Below are 18,072 nucleotides of genomic sequence, written 5' to 3'. Positions count from 1 at the left end.
GCCTGGTCTCAGCATTGTTTGGTGTTCAGGCGGATGGGTTGGAGGTCAAGAAGTGGGGTCCTCTCATACCACAGTATGTGGGTGGTGTTTGGGGTTAAGGTTTGGTGGAAGTGAATGGCGAACAAGCCTTAATTGACTGTCCCGCTTCCCCTGCTCACAGCTGCAGAAACCTCTTGGGGCTGCATGTAGGGGCTGCTCTTTGCCTTGGGGCATTTGCCGCCGGGGCTGCAATGGGCAGAGGGCTGCCCTAGCACTGTGATGTACATGGCACCTGTTCGCCAATCTAGGTGGGTGGGAGGGACGGGAGGCAGGCAGAAGGCATGGAAAAGAGGGGCTGCGACCGGAGGTGACCCAGTGCTTGCGTAGGGCTGAGGGAGTGGGGGGGTGCACCAAATTTACCTTTTTAAAGGCCAAAAGTGGGTTGGAGGGGTGGGCACAATGCACTCGCCTTCACCTGCTGCCTAAAAGGTGTTGCCTGTATTCCCTTCTCCAGTTGCCGGTATCTGTCTAGATGGCCAGTCATTTTCAACTGTGACTCAGCTTTTTCCTTCTCCTCCTTCACACCTGATATTCATCACACTTTCTTCCTGCCGCTCTATTAAATCCTGGATGACCTCATTTCCTCACTTTAAATGCCGGAAAGACAAAAATCTTATTCTTTCCTGCCAACACTCTCCTGTCACTCTCTCCCTTTCATTTCCTTTCCTCCTAGTCTTTCTATTTCTCCCACCGCCCCTAATCTTGGTCTTACTTGGACTATCTTTCCTTTGCCCATCATATCTCCCTTACATCGCATGCCTGCCGATTTCCTCTCTACAACATACGCAAAGTTCGCCCATTTCACGCCACAAAACTTCTTGTATCTTTGTTAGTTTTCAACCCAACTCTTTTACTGTTCTGTTCTTTGGTCTTCCCTGCTCACGTCTCGCTCCTCTTAAATCAAGCAATCATTCTTCTATTGCTTCACTCTGCCTTCTCTTATAGACACTCCATTTCTTCTTGTCTTGCTTCACTTGGATGGCTGTCTTTCTACTCTCCGCTCAAATAGAACTTCGTTGGTCTTGTTTTCAAATGTCTTTATGGCCTCACCCCTGACTACCTTGCAACTTTGCTTTCATTCCATTCTCCTTCTCGCCCTCTCCGCTCTGGTCTTTTTAGTCTTAATGTTTCCCGTCCCCTGCACTCAATCACGCTTTCGTTCTTTTCAGCTCCTCTCCACTGGAACCTTGTTCCTCAGTCTCTTAATTCCATCACTACTTATCCTCTGTTACGCTCTTCTTTTAAACTCATTTGCTTCAGTTGTCTGATACTGGCTGATTCTGAACACTGATTTGCAGCGCTGATTTGATTGTACTGTTGACTGTATTATGTAAAGCGCGTTGAACAAAGGCGCTATATAAAGTATCATAAAAATACAAACTACACATTTCCCCTGTCAACCTTATCCCTTTTATATTTTTTTTGTACAGGGGAAAGGTTTTTTCTCCAGCATGGGGTCTGGCATGGATTCACATGCTCATGAATATTCCCCGTCGTCAGGCTGGGAATCCTCGGTAAAGAAAAAACCAGTATCAGTTTCGTTTCTGATCTGTCTTTCGTAGTAATAACCAATCACTGGTCTCTGCGTCATACTGACCACAGCCAATGACTGCCCTCTACCTAAGCACCGCCTCTGGCAGCCATCTTCAGATTTTTACCGCACGTTCATGTGTTGGGATCCTCGTGCTATTGCTCTCGAGCGTTAGTGCTATTTTTTTCACGTTTTTTCTCAAAAACTTCGTTTTTTCGGTCAAAAGAGCCTCAAGCTCCACCGACTCACCATCCGATCAACGGGGACCCATGTCGGATTCGTCTGCGCCCCTCAAGGGTGAAGATTTCGTCGAGCTACGCTTTTGGAGGACTCCAGAAGTTTCTCAGGCCCGGTCATGGCCTAGGAGAAGGGAAGCTAGACGCCCGGAAAGCTGTTCAGGGTCTGCCCTGGATGCCAGCTACAGAACGTCTTCAAGGAGGACGAACACTCTTTTTGTCTTTACTGCCTACATGAGGACAAGACGCACGTGGAGAAGGACACTGCGTTTTGCGGCAACATGTCGGAGCGGACCATGAAGGACCGCCATCAACGTCTCGCCAACTGGCTGGAAGGGAAGAGCCCGTCCGGCGAGAAGAAGAGGAAAAAATCCGAGCGGTCTTCTAAGACCTTTGAGGACGCCCCGGCGACGGGGGTCCAACATAAGGCCAAGCGCCGCGAGTCCGCTGGCACCGGGAGCGCCGAACAGTCGGGCTCTACGGGCGCCATGCTGGGCGCACCCTCCCCGGCACCATCAACCACGAGCCAACGCTCTGGGTCGGGTAAGAGGAAGGCCGAGCACCCGGCGAGGCTCCTGGAGAGGCCCCGGTCGAGCTCGAAGGCGGAGGGGGGAGCGAGGCAGTGTCCCCCCCCCCTCAAGGATAAGGCGGTGAGCGCACCTTAAGGTGGTGAAGGCCTTAATCCATCCGGCCAGGCCCTCTATCGAAACTGTCGCGGCGGCCCTGGCTCAGCCTGTGGAGGCTACACCAGTGGTGGCGACCTCGGGGCTCAGTCTCCCTGCCACTCGGAGGGAGTCCTCTTTTGTGCCCATCGATAGGACCCCCGTGAAATCCCCCGTGGGGAAGAAAAAGGGGGGGTAGGGTGTCGTCGTAGATTCGGCATCAACCTCGGAGGAGGAGCTGGTCGAGGTCTTAAGCCACGGCCTCGGCGTGGAAGAAGACCGGCCCGTCGGGATGGATCCCGACGCAGGTAACGACGACATCGTCGAGGGTACCGACGGGGCCCCTGATCGCCCGTCGGATTCCCCTCTGCCAGCGCCGCGAGACAACTCTGCGGCCATTTTGTTGGCTATACAGTCCTTATGCTCAGAAATAAGGACGAGACTACCGTTGCCGACGGAACCTCTCCCGTCGGGGGACCCAGAACCGGGACCTTCTGGTGTTCCCCCTACCAAGAAAAGAAGGATCCACCCTCCGCCTCCTTTTCAGCCGTCGCGCCCCTTCCAGCCCTCCTCCCCGTCCACCCGAGGGGATGATACGGGGACTGACACGGCAGCGACGGGTACGGACGACGAGGTATACGACGAGGATGTACCGTCGTCGCCTCCCACCAGGGCTTCTCCGCCCGACGAGATTGGATCGTTACACTCCATGATCACCAGGGCATCCGAGCTTTTCCAACTCTGCCCTGAGGAGAAGAAGGAAGGTTTCCTTTATCAGCGGTCCTCGCAGTGCCTCTACCCCAGACTCCGTCGTCTCCGCGGCGGCCAGGAAAAAAGCGGGGGGGGGGGGGGGTGCGGCCTCCATCGACTTCCCCACCGGACGGCGAGGGAAAGAAATGGGACGCAGAGTCATCTCGTCTGCAGCGACGACGATTAAAGCGGCCAACGCCTTGGCTATCGTGGCCCGCTACGACAGGGAGCTCTGGTACAAACTGGCTCCCCTGCTGGACTTCTTGCCGGACGACAAGAGGGCAGAGGCCCTGGAGATCCTGCAGGAAGTTGAGGTGGCTTCGGACCACGCCATTACCGTTGCGACGGACATCGCCGACACTGGGTTCCGCTAGTTGGGCAACGCCGTTTGCCTTAGGCGGCGTGGATGGCTCAAGGCTACGGACTTCCGTCAAGACGTACAGACCAGAGTCCTGGACATGCCCTTCGATGGGAACAACCTGTTTGGGAAAACAGTGGACGATTCCCTTCAGGCCATTAAAGCGGACACCGAGACGGCCCGGGCCGTTGGAGTTCTGCAACAACGACGGACGCCCTTTCGGAGCAGCGGAGGCAAGGGCGCCTCCAAAGGTTCCGGCGGCGGTTTCTCCACCTACCGTCAAGCGGCCCGCTCGTCGTCTCAGGAGGCCTACAGAGGACGAGGCAAGTCTGGCGGACCCCGCCGTCGTCGCCAAGGAGGTAAAGGCGGCAAAGCCTCATCGAAGCAGGATTGAACCGGCCGTGGGGTCGGGCCCCCACCGGAGCACCCCGGTGGGAGGCCAGCTGGCGAGCTTCGTCAGCGTGTGGGAGTCCATCTCCTCCGACCGTTGGGTGCTGGACGCCTTGGGCCCGGGGCCAAGCGCTCGAGTTTCAAAGAAGGTGTCCGCGCGTCCCCCCCGTGGCCAGGAAAGAACTTCACGTCCCTCAACTTCTCCTGGAGGTAAAGGCGATGCTCAGGAAGGGCGCCATCGAACTCGTCCCAAAGAGGCTTCGGGGCTCCGGAGTTTACTCGAGATACTTCCTCGTGAAGAAGACGGGGGGATGGCGCCCCATCCTGGACCTGCGACGTCTGAACAAGTTCATCAAGGCGCAAAAGTCCCAGTTCAAAGCCCTCCCCTTCGGACTACGGTCGGCACCCAGGGAGTTCACCAAGTGCCTCGCACCGGTGGTGGCGCAGCTGCGCCGCGAAGGGATCCACGTCTACCCCTACCTGGACGACTGGCTCATCCGAGCCAAGACGAGGGAGCTCGCCGTGGTTCACACGGCAAGGACCGTCCAACTTCTCACGGACTTGGGATTCTCCGTGAACTACGCCAAATCCCACCTGGTACCCGCGCAAGACGCTCTGTTTCTGGGAGCGAGGCTCAGCACAATGTCCCTTCTGGCCTCCCCGTCGGAGGGGAGGACCAGGACCATTCTGGGCGAGGTTCAGCGGATGTTGGTGGCCGACGCAGCCAAGGTGAGGTCCATCAAGTCCCTCCTCGGAATGATGTCTTCCTGCATCTACCTCATTCCCATGTGCAGGCTCCGGATGCGCCCGTTGCAGGAGTTCCCGGACGCGCGCTGGATCCAAACGACGGGCAGCTTCGAGGAAAGGATCACACTCGACGAGAGTTTCCGACGAGCGATCCGGTGGTGGGGCACCCGCGCGAATCTGACGGCGGGCATGGACTTCCAGACCCCAGCCCACCAGGAGACAGTGACCACGGATGCTTCCCTGGAAGGGTGGGGAGCGCACACCGAAAATCTGCACGCAAGAGGCCTTTGGCTCCCGACGGAGAAATCCCTACATATCAACGTCCTGGAGCTCCGTGCAGTGTTTTGGGCCCTCAGGTCCTTCCTTCCGTCCCTCAAGGGCAAGGTGGTGAGGATCTTCACCGACAACACCACCACCATGTTGTACATCAGGAAACAGGGCGGAACCAGGTCCCCAGCACTGTCCAAGGAGGCGCAGGACCTGTGGCATTGGGCCGTCGCCCAAAGGATGTTTCTGGTGCCGTTTCATCTGGCAGGGATAAAAAACACCGTCGCCGACTCGCTCAGCAGGGAGCTGCGCTCGTGCCACGAGTGGGAGCTACGGCAGGATCTAGTGGATCGCCTCTTCCGACGGTGGGGCACACCCCAGATCGACCTGTTCGCGACGGCGACGAACTTCAAGTGCCTGAGGTTCGCCAGCAGGTTTCCCCAGGCGAGGAGCATGGGCGATGCTTTCTCGTTCCCCTGGGAGGGCCTGTTCCTCTACGCGTTCCCTCCTTTGCCGCTGCTAATCTGGCTCGTCAACCAGCTCAAGAGGTCACGGTGCAGGATGATCCTCGTCGCACCTGCGTGGCCGAGGCAGATATGGTTCCCGGACCTTCTGGACTTGTCAGCGTCCCCACCAATCAAGCTGCCGGTGGACGCGTATCTACTCTCCAGGGAAGGAGGCGCCATCCTCCACCACGACCCGAAATCGCTGAACTTGCAGGCCTGGCTCCTGCAGCGCTAGAGTTTGGAGGATACGACATACCGGCCGACTGCAGAGAGGTTCTTGCAAAGGCCAGGGCGTCCTCGACTCTTAAATGCTACGGACACAAATGGAAGAGGTTCTCTGTCTGGTGCCACACACAGAAGATTAACCCTCTACGGATTACGGCTCCCCAAGTACTGCCGTACCTGCTGACGCTGGCCAAAGCTGGACTGGCACACGCGTCCATCAAGATTCATCTTGCTGCAATCTCCCGATACACCAGAACCACGGGCCGGACGTCCTTGTGGTCTCATCGTCTGGTGAAAGAGTTCATTAAGGGACTGTTCAGATCGTTCCCGCCGGTGAAGGCTCCGGCCCCGGCGTGGGAGCTCAACGTGGTGCTGACCAAGCTCATGGGACCTCCGTTCGAGCCTCTGCACTCGGCCCCGTTGAAGTTTCTGTCGTGGAAAACAGCGTTGCTTGTGGCCATCACCTCCGCACGACGGGTGTGAGAGATCCAGGCCCTTTCCTGCAAGGCCCCGTACTTGACTTTTCACGACACAAGGGTAGTGCTCAGGACGCACCCCTCCTTCATGCCCAAGGTACCGTCGGACTTCCATCTCAACAAACCCTTGGTGTTGCCTGTGTTCTTCCCGTCGCCTTCGTCGCCGGCTGAGAGGACTTTGCACTCGCTGGATGTGGCTAGAGCGCTTAAGTTCTATGTAGACCGCACGAAGTGTTTTCGGAAGACGTCACAACTCTCTGTGAACTTTGGACCTGTCAATCAGGGGAAGGCTCTCTCGAAGGCTTCCATTTCCAGATGGCTCTCCGGCTGTATCATGTACTGTCACCGGTTGGCAAACCGACCGCTGCCTGGCCGTCCGAGAGCCCACTCCACCAGAGCGATCGCAGCTACCACGGCGTTCCTATCTGGTGTGCCCCTGCTGGACATATGCAGGGCTGCTACGTGGAGGTCGACGCACACCTTCACGAAATTCTACTGCGTCGACCGGGATTCCAGGGAGGAGTCCAGGGTCGGCCAAGCAGTGCTGCGCAACCTGTTCGCCTGAGGTGAGCCTGGTGAGGAGGTAAGGTGCTTAATGTTGAGTTTGATGTAATGCTTAATGTTGAGCCTTTGCCACCTCCCGTGGTTGTGCATGTGTGTACTGCTATGTATTCTTTATTCATGAGCATGTGAATCCATGCCAGACCCCATGCTGGAGAAGGAACAAGTTACTTACCTGTAACTGTTGTTCTCCAGCATGGGTCTGGCATGGATTCACATGCGAACCCTCCCGCCTACCCCTCTGCGGCTCTTCACTTGGTCATACTGCCACTTCACGTGCTTCCAAATCTGAAGATGGCTGCCAGAGGCGGTGCTTAGGTAGAGGGCAGTCATTGGCTGTGGTCAGTATGACGCAGAGACCAGTGATTGGTTATTACTACGAAAGACAGATCAGAAACGAAACTGATACTGGTTTTTTCTTTACCGAGGATTCCCAGCCTGACGACGGGGAATATTCATGAGCATGTGAATCCATGCCAGACCCATGCTGGAGAACAACAGTTACAGGTAAGTAACTTGTTCCTTATTTTACATACTGCGAGTGGGACTGCGCTCTAGTTGCCCCATCTGATTAATCCGACTTCATAGGCATCTAACAATGCTGCTTGCCATTGTGGAGCAAATGTTTACAGTCAGGAGGATGGGTGGTGGAGGCAGGTTTCCAGTTACAACATACATTTCTAGGAGGCGTGAAAAAAAGCGTACCTGTATTTGTGCAATTTTATGTCCATACGGTCCAAGACAGTTGGAAGGATGGTGATCTCCTGCTTACTGTTAATCTGCACTCATCCAAGCACTCGACAAATGCACACGCGTCCTTATGCCTCTTATACCGCTTCCTGTCAAGAGGACAGGTCTTCGTCCACACTGGCCAATAGGTTGAGTGAGTGTCGTAGTTGGCGTTTTTGCTGTTTAGGGATTTCCTACAAGCCCGATACTGCCAATCTGCACTCAGCCATGCACTCGCCAAATGCGCGCCTTTTCTTTTTATGATGCTGATAATACTTATGACTGTTCTTGTTGATTGCACGTTTTGGTCTTTAGAGCACTGTTATGCACTTCTGCCTTCATTGTGCCTATTAAAAATGAAAAAACAAATACTGTCTCATGGCGCGACTTGCTGTCAATAGCTTTTTGATTTATTTTTGGGAGCACTTGCTGTTGATGAACTACCTCTACCACCAATGGGAGAGTCTTTCAGCAAACTTGTACCTTTAAGGTGATCCTACCCAGTCAAACGGGTCTCGAAAGCCCTTGTTGCCTGTTAGTGCTGTATGTAGGTTTCTTGTATGTCTCTTAATGCTGCCTTCTGGCTGCTGAAAAACCCATTATGGAAATTGGCAACGGTGTAATGAAGGGCGTAGAGGATATGGTGAGGGAATGGCCAGGAAATAGGCAACGGTGTAATGAAGGGCGTAGAGGATATGGTGAGGGAATGGCCAGGTAATGGTGGTTCAGTGGTTATTGGTGACAGATAAAAGGAACTGGAGCTCATAGTGAGTTTACGGTGAGAACGGAAGCTCCAATCTGCCACTTTTTTCCTGATGAGACCTTTCTACAGCCGCCTCCAATATACAGACTGTGCCCCTGACATACGTTAAGTACCTAACTTGTGGAGTTTCCTATTTCAACATTTGAGTTTTCGGTTGTTGTAGTGTGCTACTGGTTGACACCTTTGGAAATCCCATAGAGTTCAAAGCTGGACATTGTTCTTAAGAGTGAATGGGATATGAATGTGGCCATTTCTTGTCCAGGCTGCTGCCTGCTGCCTGCCGCCGGCTTTGTGGAGTGAGATTTGCCAGAACCAGATTTTGCGGTCGTCTAGTAATCTAGCCCGATCTACAATTCTGAGGGCCTGCAAGTAGTTGGGTGTTTTATGTTGGTGTTCTCCACTTTGATGGTGGCCACCAGAATGTATGAATGGAGGTTCCTCGGATATGGATTAGACGTTATCTCGCTAGCCTCAGTACACCTTAAGGGATGTTCTGCTATCTTACCTTGGTAATTGGTGGGATGAGTCCTGGAAGAAACCAATCTGCAGACTCATTGGCTGGCACTGTGTTAATAAGTTCAAGAATGCACTCCACAACTGTTAATTCTGAGTTGAGAGATTTATTGAGAAATACTTCCAAGAGAACGTCCCCCAGCACTGAGCCACGATGTCTGCTTCTGTCCTTCTCTCAACCTCTCTCCTGGAATCTGGAACCCTTGCTCAATAATCAAAGCAAGGATTCCTTTGTAACTAGGTTACAATGCAAGGAATATCAATGATGGTAAAACTAGACCTCTTCTAACACACTGCCAGATAAAGAAGGTGCCCTTGAACTAACTGTGTTGGACCTCCCAGTTAACTGTACGACCAGTAGAATGAGCCAAATGGCAAGTTCCCGAGCATATGCTCATCAGAAAGCTCTCCTGACCTGTCCTGTTGTGTTCCCAGCAGGAAGAAGCCGAAGCACTGGCGGCAGAGTGCACCGGCAACTGACAGCTTGTGCCCTTCTGCTTCTTTAGATTAAGAAGGCAAGCAACAATCCCTGTAAACAAATATAACCTGACTTAAAACCGTAAATCTCTTGCTTGAGTTGCCTTTGGTGTGGAAAATGTGTGTGCCTCCGAACAAGGATGCTGGACAGTTGCACCACAAAGTACAGCAGTTCTGCATTTCATTGGTGTACAAATGCAATGCATGGCTTTTGATGACCAACACACTGGAACAGCCACTGTTGATACTTTACCTTGTGAGGACAAACTTAGTTGACTACAAGCAGTGACATTACAAACACCAGGTGTTTGCTACTTGCCGCACTTTGTAGTGCTGAAGCCATGTCTGATCTTTGACATTGCCTACACCACTTACCATTTGTAATCACACAGCATCTGGACCAAACCTGCTCCCGTTAGACTTTATCTACGAGTACTGGCCCTATATACACTTGCAGCACCCCTGATAATCAACTTGGTACCTGGTTAACTGGAGGAATTTGGACTTACGTTTGATTCTTACTGACATGAAGACTTAAACACTAACATCTAGATACTTTCCAAGATTTAGTTAACTAACCTGCACCAACCCTCTACTTATCGCGTATGGATATAAAGTATGTGTCGCTTTACTCCTGTATGGAAGTTTACTTTACGCCTACACCACCCGTCCTTTAATTGGCCTAAAGGAAATTATTGCTGGTTTACTCGGATAGCGCTACTCTAAGAGCAAAGCGTGAATAAAGGGGCCTAGGACAGACTCCCTGGCCCCCTCCTTGTCCATGGCATCTACAGAAAGGCTCTGCCTGCTTGGTTTTCGGTGAGGGTGGAGGGGCGCGGTGTCTGTGCACTGTTGGGTGCTCATCCCTTCAGTTTTCTTAGGCAGGTGAAGCTTAATTATAGTCTGGCTGTGCTAATTAGTCCAAAACGATGCTTCATAATCCTAGTTTATGTACGTGACTGCAATTTAGTGAGACTAATATAGGGATATGTTAGTGTCTTGCACACAAAATATTAATAATTTCTTCTGAGTGTGCCCGTGCTCGTTCAGTCATGGCCAAGGTAGATGCTGTAGATTTCCTGCACTCTGCCCCTGTGGATGTAGTATGTACATCCACAAAGGCTGCTCTTCCAAGTGCTTCTCCGGTGTTTCTTGCTTAAGGTAATATTCTCCTTTGGTGAAGTTATGAAAAATGTATGCAGAGGAGATGTTGCTATAAATGTGTTGCACAAAAACAAATCTTTAGTGTTGAGGGAGTGGGACTGAACATACTAGTAAAACAATTTACTGTAGTGACACTGCCTGTCTTGCCATATTTAGAAAAGTATTCCATTGTGGGTAGAAAAGGCATTTTACATTTGTTGGGGTTCTATTTTTCCATTTTTTGTTTTGCTGTGCAAATAATATTGTATACGCTTTCTCAAGCCTAGGATATATATTCTCTGGAGGAATGGGGACTAGAGGTTGCTTGTACAAGTAACTACATGGAGTATATTGTTTCAAAGATTAACTGAAATGTGCCAACACAGCTGAATCTGACCATTGCCCACCAGGTTCAGGCTTCAGTTAGTTACATAATGAAGTGCAGCGTTACCAATTTCCCAGCGTTTTTCATGTTTTCCTTTCAAACCCGCCCAGCACTTTGTTCTTCTCATTGAGATTATTAGTTGCCATGTTTTGTGTTTTCTTGAGCTGTTTTCAATGTGCCCTCATAAACAAGGGATATTGTTGATTGTTGCATGGTTTGGCCACTTAACGTTTAGTGTTTATTAAATGTAACGTGTGGGTGATAAATTGATTTTCATATGTCCAGACCCGACCCCTTTTGACTGTAGTGTATACTGAACAAACAGGAAATTAATTATATTTTTAGCATCTGTGCTTCTTTGTCGCACAAATATTAACATTTGTAATTTATGGTATTTTCCAGGACATGTTATCTGCCCAGCGAAATCATGCTATAAGAATTAAAAAACTTCCCAAGGGTACAGTCTCCTTTCAAACCCAGTCAGATCATTGTTTTGTGGGTACAGTCGAAAAGGAAGCTACTCTTTCTAGTCCAAAAGCCAGCAGTCCAAACAAAAGCAAGGAAAAGGTAACCTCTTTCTAGTCTTTCTTTCTAACAAAGTTGTTTTTTGTAGATGTGTAATGTTTGTTCATTTTCTCCCTTCTGAAATGCACTTGCTGGATGAATTCTGCGTACTTGTCTAGAAAAAAGAGAAGGTATGCTGTTTTGATATTGCACGCAGGATGAATTTCTTTAACCGTAGATCTAACACTACTAACCTGATTGCTCTACTTTTGAGTGCAGTGAATAATCTTGCATAGTAGCGTAAAAATAGTGACAATCCTCCCATCATTTTAATGAGGACTTAAATTCTGCATGTATGTGGAAAATAGTTTTATCACAAAGGATTGAGAAGCTCCCACGAGTGCTCTTAACTGACTGAAGATTCTCAAACAGCCGTTTTCTGATGGGGAGCTGATGACAGCACCTCACGAACCATCAAGACTGAGAAGGGGGTAAGCCAGAGGTGCGGTCTGGCACCCAATTTATTCTGCATTTTCATCAAAGGGGTGACTGAGGTGCTGTTGGGATCCCAGTCGGATTCCCCCACACTAGTAGAAGGGAAGATTCTGGCCCTTCTTTTTTGGGTGACGCTGTTTTACAGTTAACACCATCTGGCGCACACAAGCAGTTGTATTTGTGGACTTCTGCAAGCGCAACAGCTTGTCCCTAAATGTCTCCCAAGACAGCAGTGATATTTAGTTCCAAAACCAGGAGGAAGCCCAAAGTTCTGAGACCTAGAGGTGGACCAGGGTCTGATTGAGCAGGTTGACTTTTAAGATAACCTGAGGGTACGGGTAATGTCGTCCTGTAGCTGCAGCATGCCTCTGGATAAGGCCAGAGTCACATTAGCAAGGTATAGTGATGCCCTTGCAAGGCTTACCACTGAGCAGGGAGATGGTGCAGTTTGCGTCTCTCTCGAGGCAACAGAGCCCAAGCAAGGTAGACTGCAACCTATGGGGCAGAACTACGGGGGCAGGCAAACATTAGCAAGTTATCCAATGTAGAAAACAAGTACATAAAGAACATCTCTGCATTGCCGTTAGCCACATCTAATTTACTGGTATTTCTAATGACAGGTATGCAATGTATTTAACCCATCTGCCGATTGCGGCATTTTTACTATTGGGATTGGTTCTGGTCGCATGGCTCCCTCCTTAAATGCAAAGAAGCTGTGAGGGAAGTTATCGCTCGGGCAGGGGTCCCGACCCTACCCTGGTTTGCCCACGTAAACTATTTGCTTGACGTGCTGGGCCTTGGCGAATGTTGGTCTAATGCAAGTAACATGGTCAACTCCACCAAGGCCACGATCAAGGCGGCAGCGTTGGTAAAGATCAACTGTGATAACCGCTCTAAGATAGCAGGATTGTTGGTCCTGACACTATTGGAGCTTGAAAGCGAATGTGGGCTATGAATATTCTTTAGAATATGTGATTCTGAAACAGGAAAGAAAGTTGTATATCAAGCTGTGCATAGGGATCCTACCGATTACAAGTCTCTGCCACAAGTGGAACATCAATGTGCCCTCTGTGTGCCTGCTCTGTGGTTACACAAACGAAACCGTGATTCATACTCTTAAGTCACGTCCCCTTTCCTCCATACTGTATGGGCGTCCCTTCTAAGGGACGGGAGACGGAACCTTTTTCACCAGAAAAAACCTTTTGCCCCCTTTAAATTTAGAGGCACGCGGGTGGTGCGGCCCTGGGAGAATGCGCTGCCCTGACTCTGCCCTCTGGCACCACACCCCAGTCCCCTTTTCCATATCGACTGGAACAGGCCGAATTCACCAGCGCTCCTGGGTTTGGCTTCGGCCATGTAATTCCATGCGCTGATACTTCTTCTTTGTCTTTTTTCTTTTCTATCATTCAGGTACTCCGTCCTCGGGCGTCACGCTCCTCCCCGGCGTATGTCGACTTCCACATGGTTCAGCAGGTGCCCATCCTGCAACAGGCTCTTCCCAACTTAAGACCCCCACTCCCTCTGCCTACATTGCCTTGGCCCAGACCATGGTTGGCAATCATGTTCGGCGTGTGACTCGCTGTCCTTGAAGGTGCTGAAGAACAGACTAGCCAGGTGGAGGGAGATCTTCCAGAAGTCGCCTCCAGAGGATCTCTAGAACTTTCTGAAGCATCGTCCCAGGTCCAATGGTAGGGCTAATATTTTCCAGCGCACCCCGCAAGGGAGACTCCTTCGCAGGGACTCTCCCGCGTGGGAGGGACCGGCCAGGTCCTTCTACTGGAACGTGCACCGAGGCTACTACAGCTACCGGCCCTCGGGTCAAGGGCTCCTCGGATCCTGCTAGATGCAGTGTCAAGGGACCGGAAGGTTCTTGTACCGGGCTTACATCCGAGGGGCTCTGCCCTTTTACTGGCGCGATGGCTGAGGGGCTATGCCCTAACACCGGCAATATGTCCGAGGGGGGGAAACCTATACGTAGCTCTACTGACCCCCGGGTCGAGGGTGTCACACCTACCGGGCCGAGACCTGAGGAGCAGGCTAGGCCCAGTGATCCACACGCGAGTGTCTTGGACGAGGCAGTACCCAGCGGGCTGGGCATCACGTTGCAGGCAGCTCGACAAAATGGCCGGCGCGCCATTCAAGAACACCCGTCCGCCATTCCACGAATTCAGTGAATGAGTGTCAAGGTGGGACTGGTCGCAGCCAGGTACGTGGCCTACAGTCTACCCTTCATATGCGCAGGGCAGCTTTCCCATGCGTCCATAGGCACTAGGTATGCAGCAGCTCCAGCTGTCCTCCCGCTACAGTCTGTACCCCCACCACCTCTTCGGCCAGTGAGGAGGTGCTCTTCGACAAATTCCTCGACCTCATGAGGTCTCCGCAGATGGGGGCCATCATCAAGGACACAGTCAGGAAAGCCCTCCCCGCCATGTGGCACCACAGACTCCTCCATCGGGCTCGCTGACCCCAGTGCAGCCGCCTCCTCCAGCTCCACAGCCAACTCCACAACCTCCGCCGCCGCCTCAACCTCCGGCTGCGGTCTCGGTACCCCAGCCTCAGGCTCAATCTACCCCTCCTTCGCAAGATCCTCCGGATCCGCAGGACACTGATGAAGAGGAGGATACGGACACGCCATCCTCAGCTAGGTCCTCACGCGACACCCCTCTGCCAAAACGGGGATTCCTCTGCAGACTGATGTAGTCTCCCTGGCCAAGAAGGGTTGGCTCAAGCCCCACTCGATCCAGGTGGTCAATCGACGCCTGGAAGCCAAAAACAGGCAGATGGAGGGGGGGATACACTCTTGCTCTCGGCCCATCCTCAGCCACACTCCTTGGTCGCTGCGGCATCATTGTACTCCAAGCCTCAGTCGTCCTCAGCCGCCTCCTCTGCGGCTCTACTAGGCATGGAGAAGATCTTGGAGGCATACGGGAAGAATCTCTCTTCCAACGCGTCCTTGCATCTTCGTCAGGCCAACGCTGATGCCATGTTGGCTGCTGCTAACCAAAGGTTATGGCAGGAAATTGCGGACTTCCTCCCAGAACTCCCTATGCAGAGCCAATCACGTTTTAAGGTGGGGCTAGCAGAGGCCAAGCTGGTGGCGCAGGACCTCATGGAATCCACTGTGGCCCATATTGACTCCTCTGGCTGTGCCATCTGTATCGCCACAGACATGAGGACAGCCTGGCTCCGGACCACAAAATTCGACCCTCACATCCAGGAACGCACATTAGATCTACTGTTTGAAGGGGGGGGCGGTATTTAGGAGGGGGTAGGGGGAGACCCCCTTCCACTCCTCCACAGACGAAGAGCTGGGCAAGAAGAAAATCAGCTCACAAACGGCCAATTATTTTTCAATCATGACCAAGACCACGCCCAAGTCGTGCACCCAGTCATAGCTGTGCTCCGACAGGGGGCGTATGTATGGAGGATTCCATGGCTTCCAGGAACAGAGATCCAGGCAGCTGGACTGCTCGCCGTCTCTACTGTTTCAGAACCGGTGCAAGCAACAAAATAGAGGGTTTGGGAGGGGGGTTAAGGGTTTTTTCCAGTCCCCCCTCCTCCGCGACAGCCTCCGAGGGGAAAGAAGGCATGACCCACCCCTTCGGGTCCACCTGTCTCCGGGAGGATTGGGGGCAGCAGGCTTACACTCATGCACATTTCTGGTGCCAGAATTTTGGGCTTTTACTCCAGGAGTTTCGCCATTTGGAAGAAAAACCAGGCAGGTCTAAGAGTTGTGCTTGATCTTTCCACCCTCAACCTCTCCTTACACCTGCAAAAATTCAAGATTGTTACGCCAGCTTTTATAGCAGAGACATTGTGCAAGGGAGACTGGATGTCCCCCTTGGATCTGAAGGATGTGTACCTACACGTCCCGATTTGGCAGTCCATCGTTCTTTCCTATGGTTCAGGATCATGGGCTACCATTTTCAATACAAGGACTTTCCCTTTGCCCTCAATTCGGCCCCCAGGGTCTTGCCCAGGCTCATGAATACGGTGGTGACACCCCTCAGAGCGCAGGGCCTCCACATCTACCCATACCTCGACGACTGGCTCGTTAAGGCTACTTCTCCGGAAGCGGTGCACCATTCTTCCCATGCACTTATGAACACACTGCACGATCTGGGCTACTCACTCAATCTCCAGAAGTCGCAGCTGCAGCCCACGCAGACTGACATTCTTGAGCCTCATCTGGGACACGTGCTCCGAGAAGGTATTTCCGTCAGAGGACAAGATCTCGGCCACCACACACTTCCTCAGTAGAGAGGTGACCTCAGCTTGGTGGTACCAGCATCTCCTGGGTCTCTTGGCGGCGGTCCTATTAGCTGTTCCACACACGACTGAAGATGAAGAGGATTCAGCTGCACTTCGTGGTCTCGTGGAACCAGAAGTAGGGCTCCCAATCCGAGATGATCAACGTTCCTCCATCTCTCCACCCGGACCTAGCATTGTGGTCCAGGACTGCAACCTGCCAACGGGCAAGCCTTCGGATGTCCACCACACAGGCCACCATCACCACAGACTGTTCCCTCGAGGGCTGGGGAGCCACCCTGGATGATTTCTTGGTCCATGGCACCTGGACTCGACAGGAGCAGGAATACCACATCAATTGGTTAGAGCCGAGTGCCATCTGGCAAGCGCTCCGAGCATTCCTCCCACTTCTCAGGGGCAAGGTTGGCCTCATCCAGACAGCTCAACCAGCATGTACTACGTCAACAAGCAAGGAGGCACCAGATCCCCTTCGCTGTGCAGACTGTTGGGGAGCAGACGATTACGAGTGGCAGGCTAAACAACCTCGTTTTCAGGAGATCTTCAAGAGTGGGGTCATCCCAAGGTGGATCTCTTTGCCACCTGGTACAACAAGAAGTGCCCTCAGGGTCCCCGCTCCTTGGGCAATGCATTTCGCTTCAGTGGGACGGCATGACGGCTTATGCCTTCCCGCCCGCCCACTCCACTGATTCAGTGATTTGCAAGATCAAGGAGTCTCGCCAACTCAACATCCTTCTAATAGCTCGTTGGTGGTGCATGGTTTTCGGAGCTGCTCAGCCTCTGGGGAGATCCCTCTGATCCACCTCCCGACGAGCCCAGCACATCTGCTGCAGCAGTGGGGCAGGGTCATCCACCCCACGCCTCAGAAACTAGCCCTCACAGCGTGGTGCCTGAGCAGGTAACCCTGCGGCACCTCCGCTTCTCCCAGACTAATCTGGAAATCTTACATGGCGCAAGGAGCAAGGCTACCAGGGCCCAGTATAAAAGTAAATGGACCAGGTTCTGCCACTTAGCAGACTCAAAGGAAATCGACCCCCTGGCATGTAGGTTGGACGACTTGCTCGCCTTCTCGGCGCACATCGCCCATTCTGGTGTGCAGTTTAAACCTGCCGTACGTACCTCCCAGCCATTGGGGCTTACAGGAACTCTGAGGGGGATTTTCTCCTCCTCCAATCATCAAACATTTGACGGGGCTCGCAAGGCTTTACTCGCCCGTCAAGAGGCAGCACCCCGTGTGGGACCTCAACTTAGTCTTGGGTGCCCTGGCGCACAATCCGTTTGAGCCAATGGCATCCGCGAACATCAGGCTGGTCACCATCAAGACAGACTTGCTAGTCGGCCTCACCTCGGCTCGTAGAGTCAGCAAAATCCAGGCCATATAGTACCTTTCACAGGGACAAAGTAGTCCTGCAGACACACCCACCATGCCTGCCCAAGATGCCATCTGCTTTCCCCTTGAACGAGGAAATAGTCCTTCCTAAGTTCTTTGCCGATCCTAAGGACGAAGCACAGAGTGCTGCACTGCCTGGATGTCAGGCGTAACTGAAATTCTTTTGGACAGGACCAGGGGCTTCCGCAAATCGGATGCCCTGTTAGTCTTTTGGAGGCTCAAGACCAGGCTATCAGGCCTCTAAGGCCTCCATATCCCGCTGGATGGTCTCGGCCATGATAAAAGCCTACGAGGGCCAGCACAAGCCACTGCCAGCCAACGTGCATGCCCACGCAGTCAGGGCCAAGTCAACGACCATCGCATTCCAGCGCCATGTCCCTTGGCAAGTCATAAGCAGTTACTTGTGGATGACATCGTGTTTGGATGACTGCTCTCGATGTGACGCAGCTTTCGGCCAGGCGGTTCTCGGGAACCTATTTGCTTAAGGAGGGTCTCCTGTCCACCCTGGTGCTACATTCATTTGTAATCGCCCATGCAGTATGGAGGAAAGGGGACGGGACGTTTTAGTAATAAGTTACTCACCGTAGTGACTGTTAGGCAGAATTATATGCAGTACCCTTTGGGAACACCACACACAATTAAGACTACAAGTGACAGTA

General features: G+C 52.4%; 1 protein-coding gene across 6 annotated transcripts in view; it reads left to right on the top strand.

Moving 5' to 3' along the window:
- The window catches only part of CSDE1 (cold shock domain containing E1), a 1,384,522-nt gene that overhangs the window by 649,237 nt on the left and 717,213 nt on the right, over positions 1-18,072 (top strand). For all 6 annotated transcript variants that reach the window (XM_069633412.1, XM_069633411.1, XM_069633408.1 and 3 more), the window contains one exon: positions 11,161-11,325. In XM_069633412.1, the coding sequence (XP_069489513.1) occupies positions 11,161-11,325 (165 nt within the window). The remainder of the gene's footprint in view (positions 1-11,160; positions 11,326-18,072) is intronic.

The sequence above is a fragment of the Ambystoma mexicanum genome, chromosome 13, assembly GCF_040938575.1.
Source record: "Ambystoma mexicanum isolate Mex_15411 chromosome 13, UKY_AmexF1_1, whole genome shotgun sequence".
Lineage (NCBI taxonomy): Eukaryota > Metazoa > Chordata > Amphibia > Caudata > Ambystomatidae > Ambystoma > Ambystoma mexicanum.
Note: the sequence above shows the minus strand (reverse complement) of the source record. Positions and strands in the feature narration are given on the sequence as shown.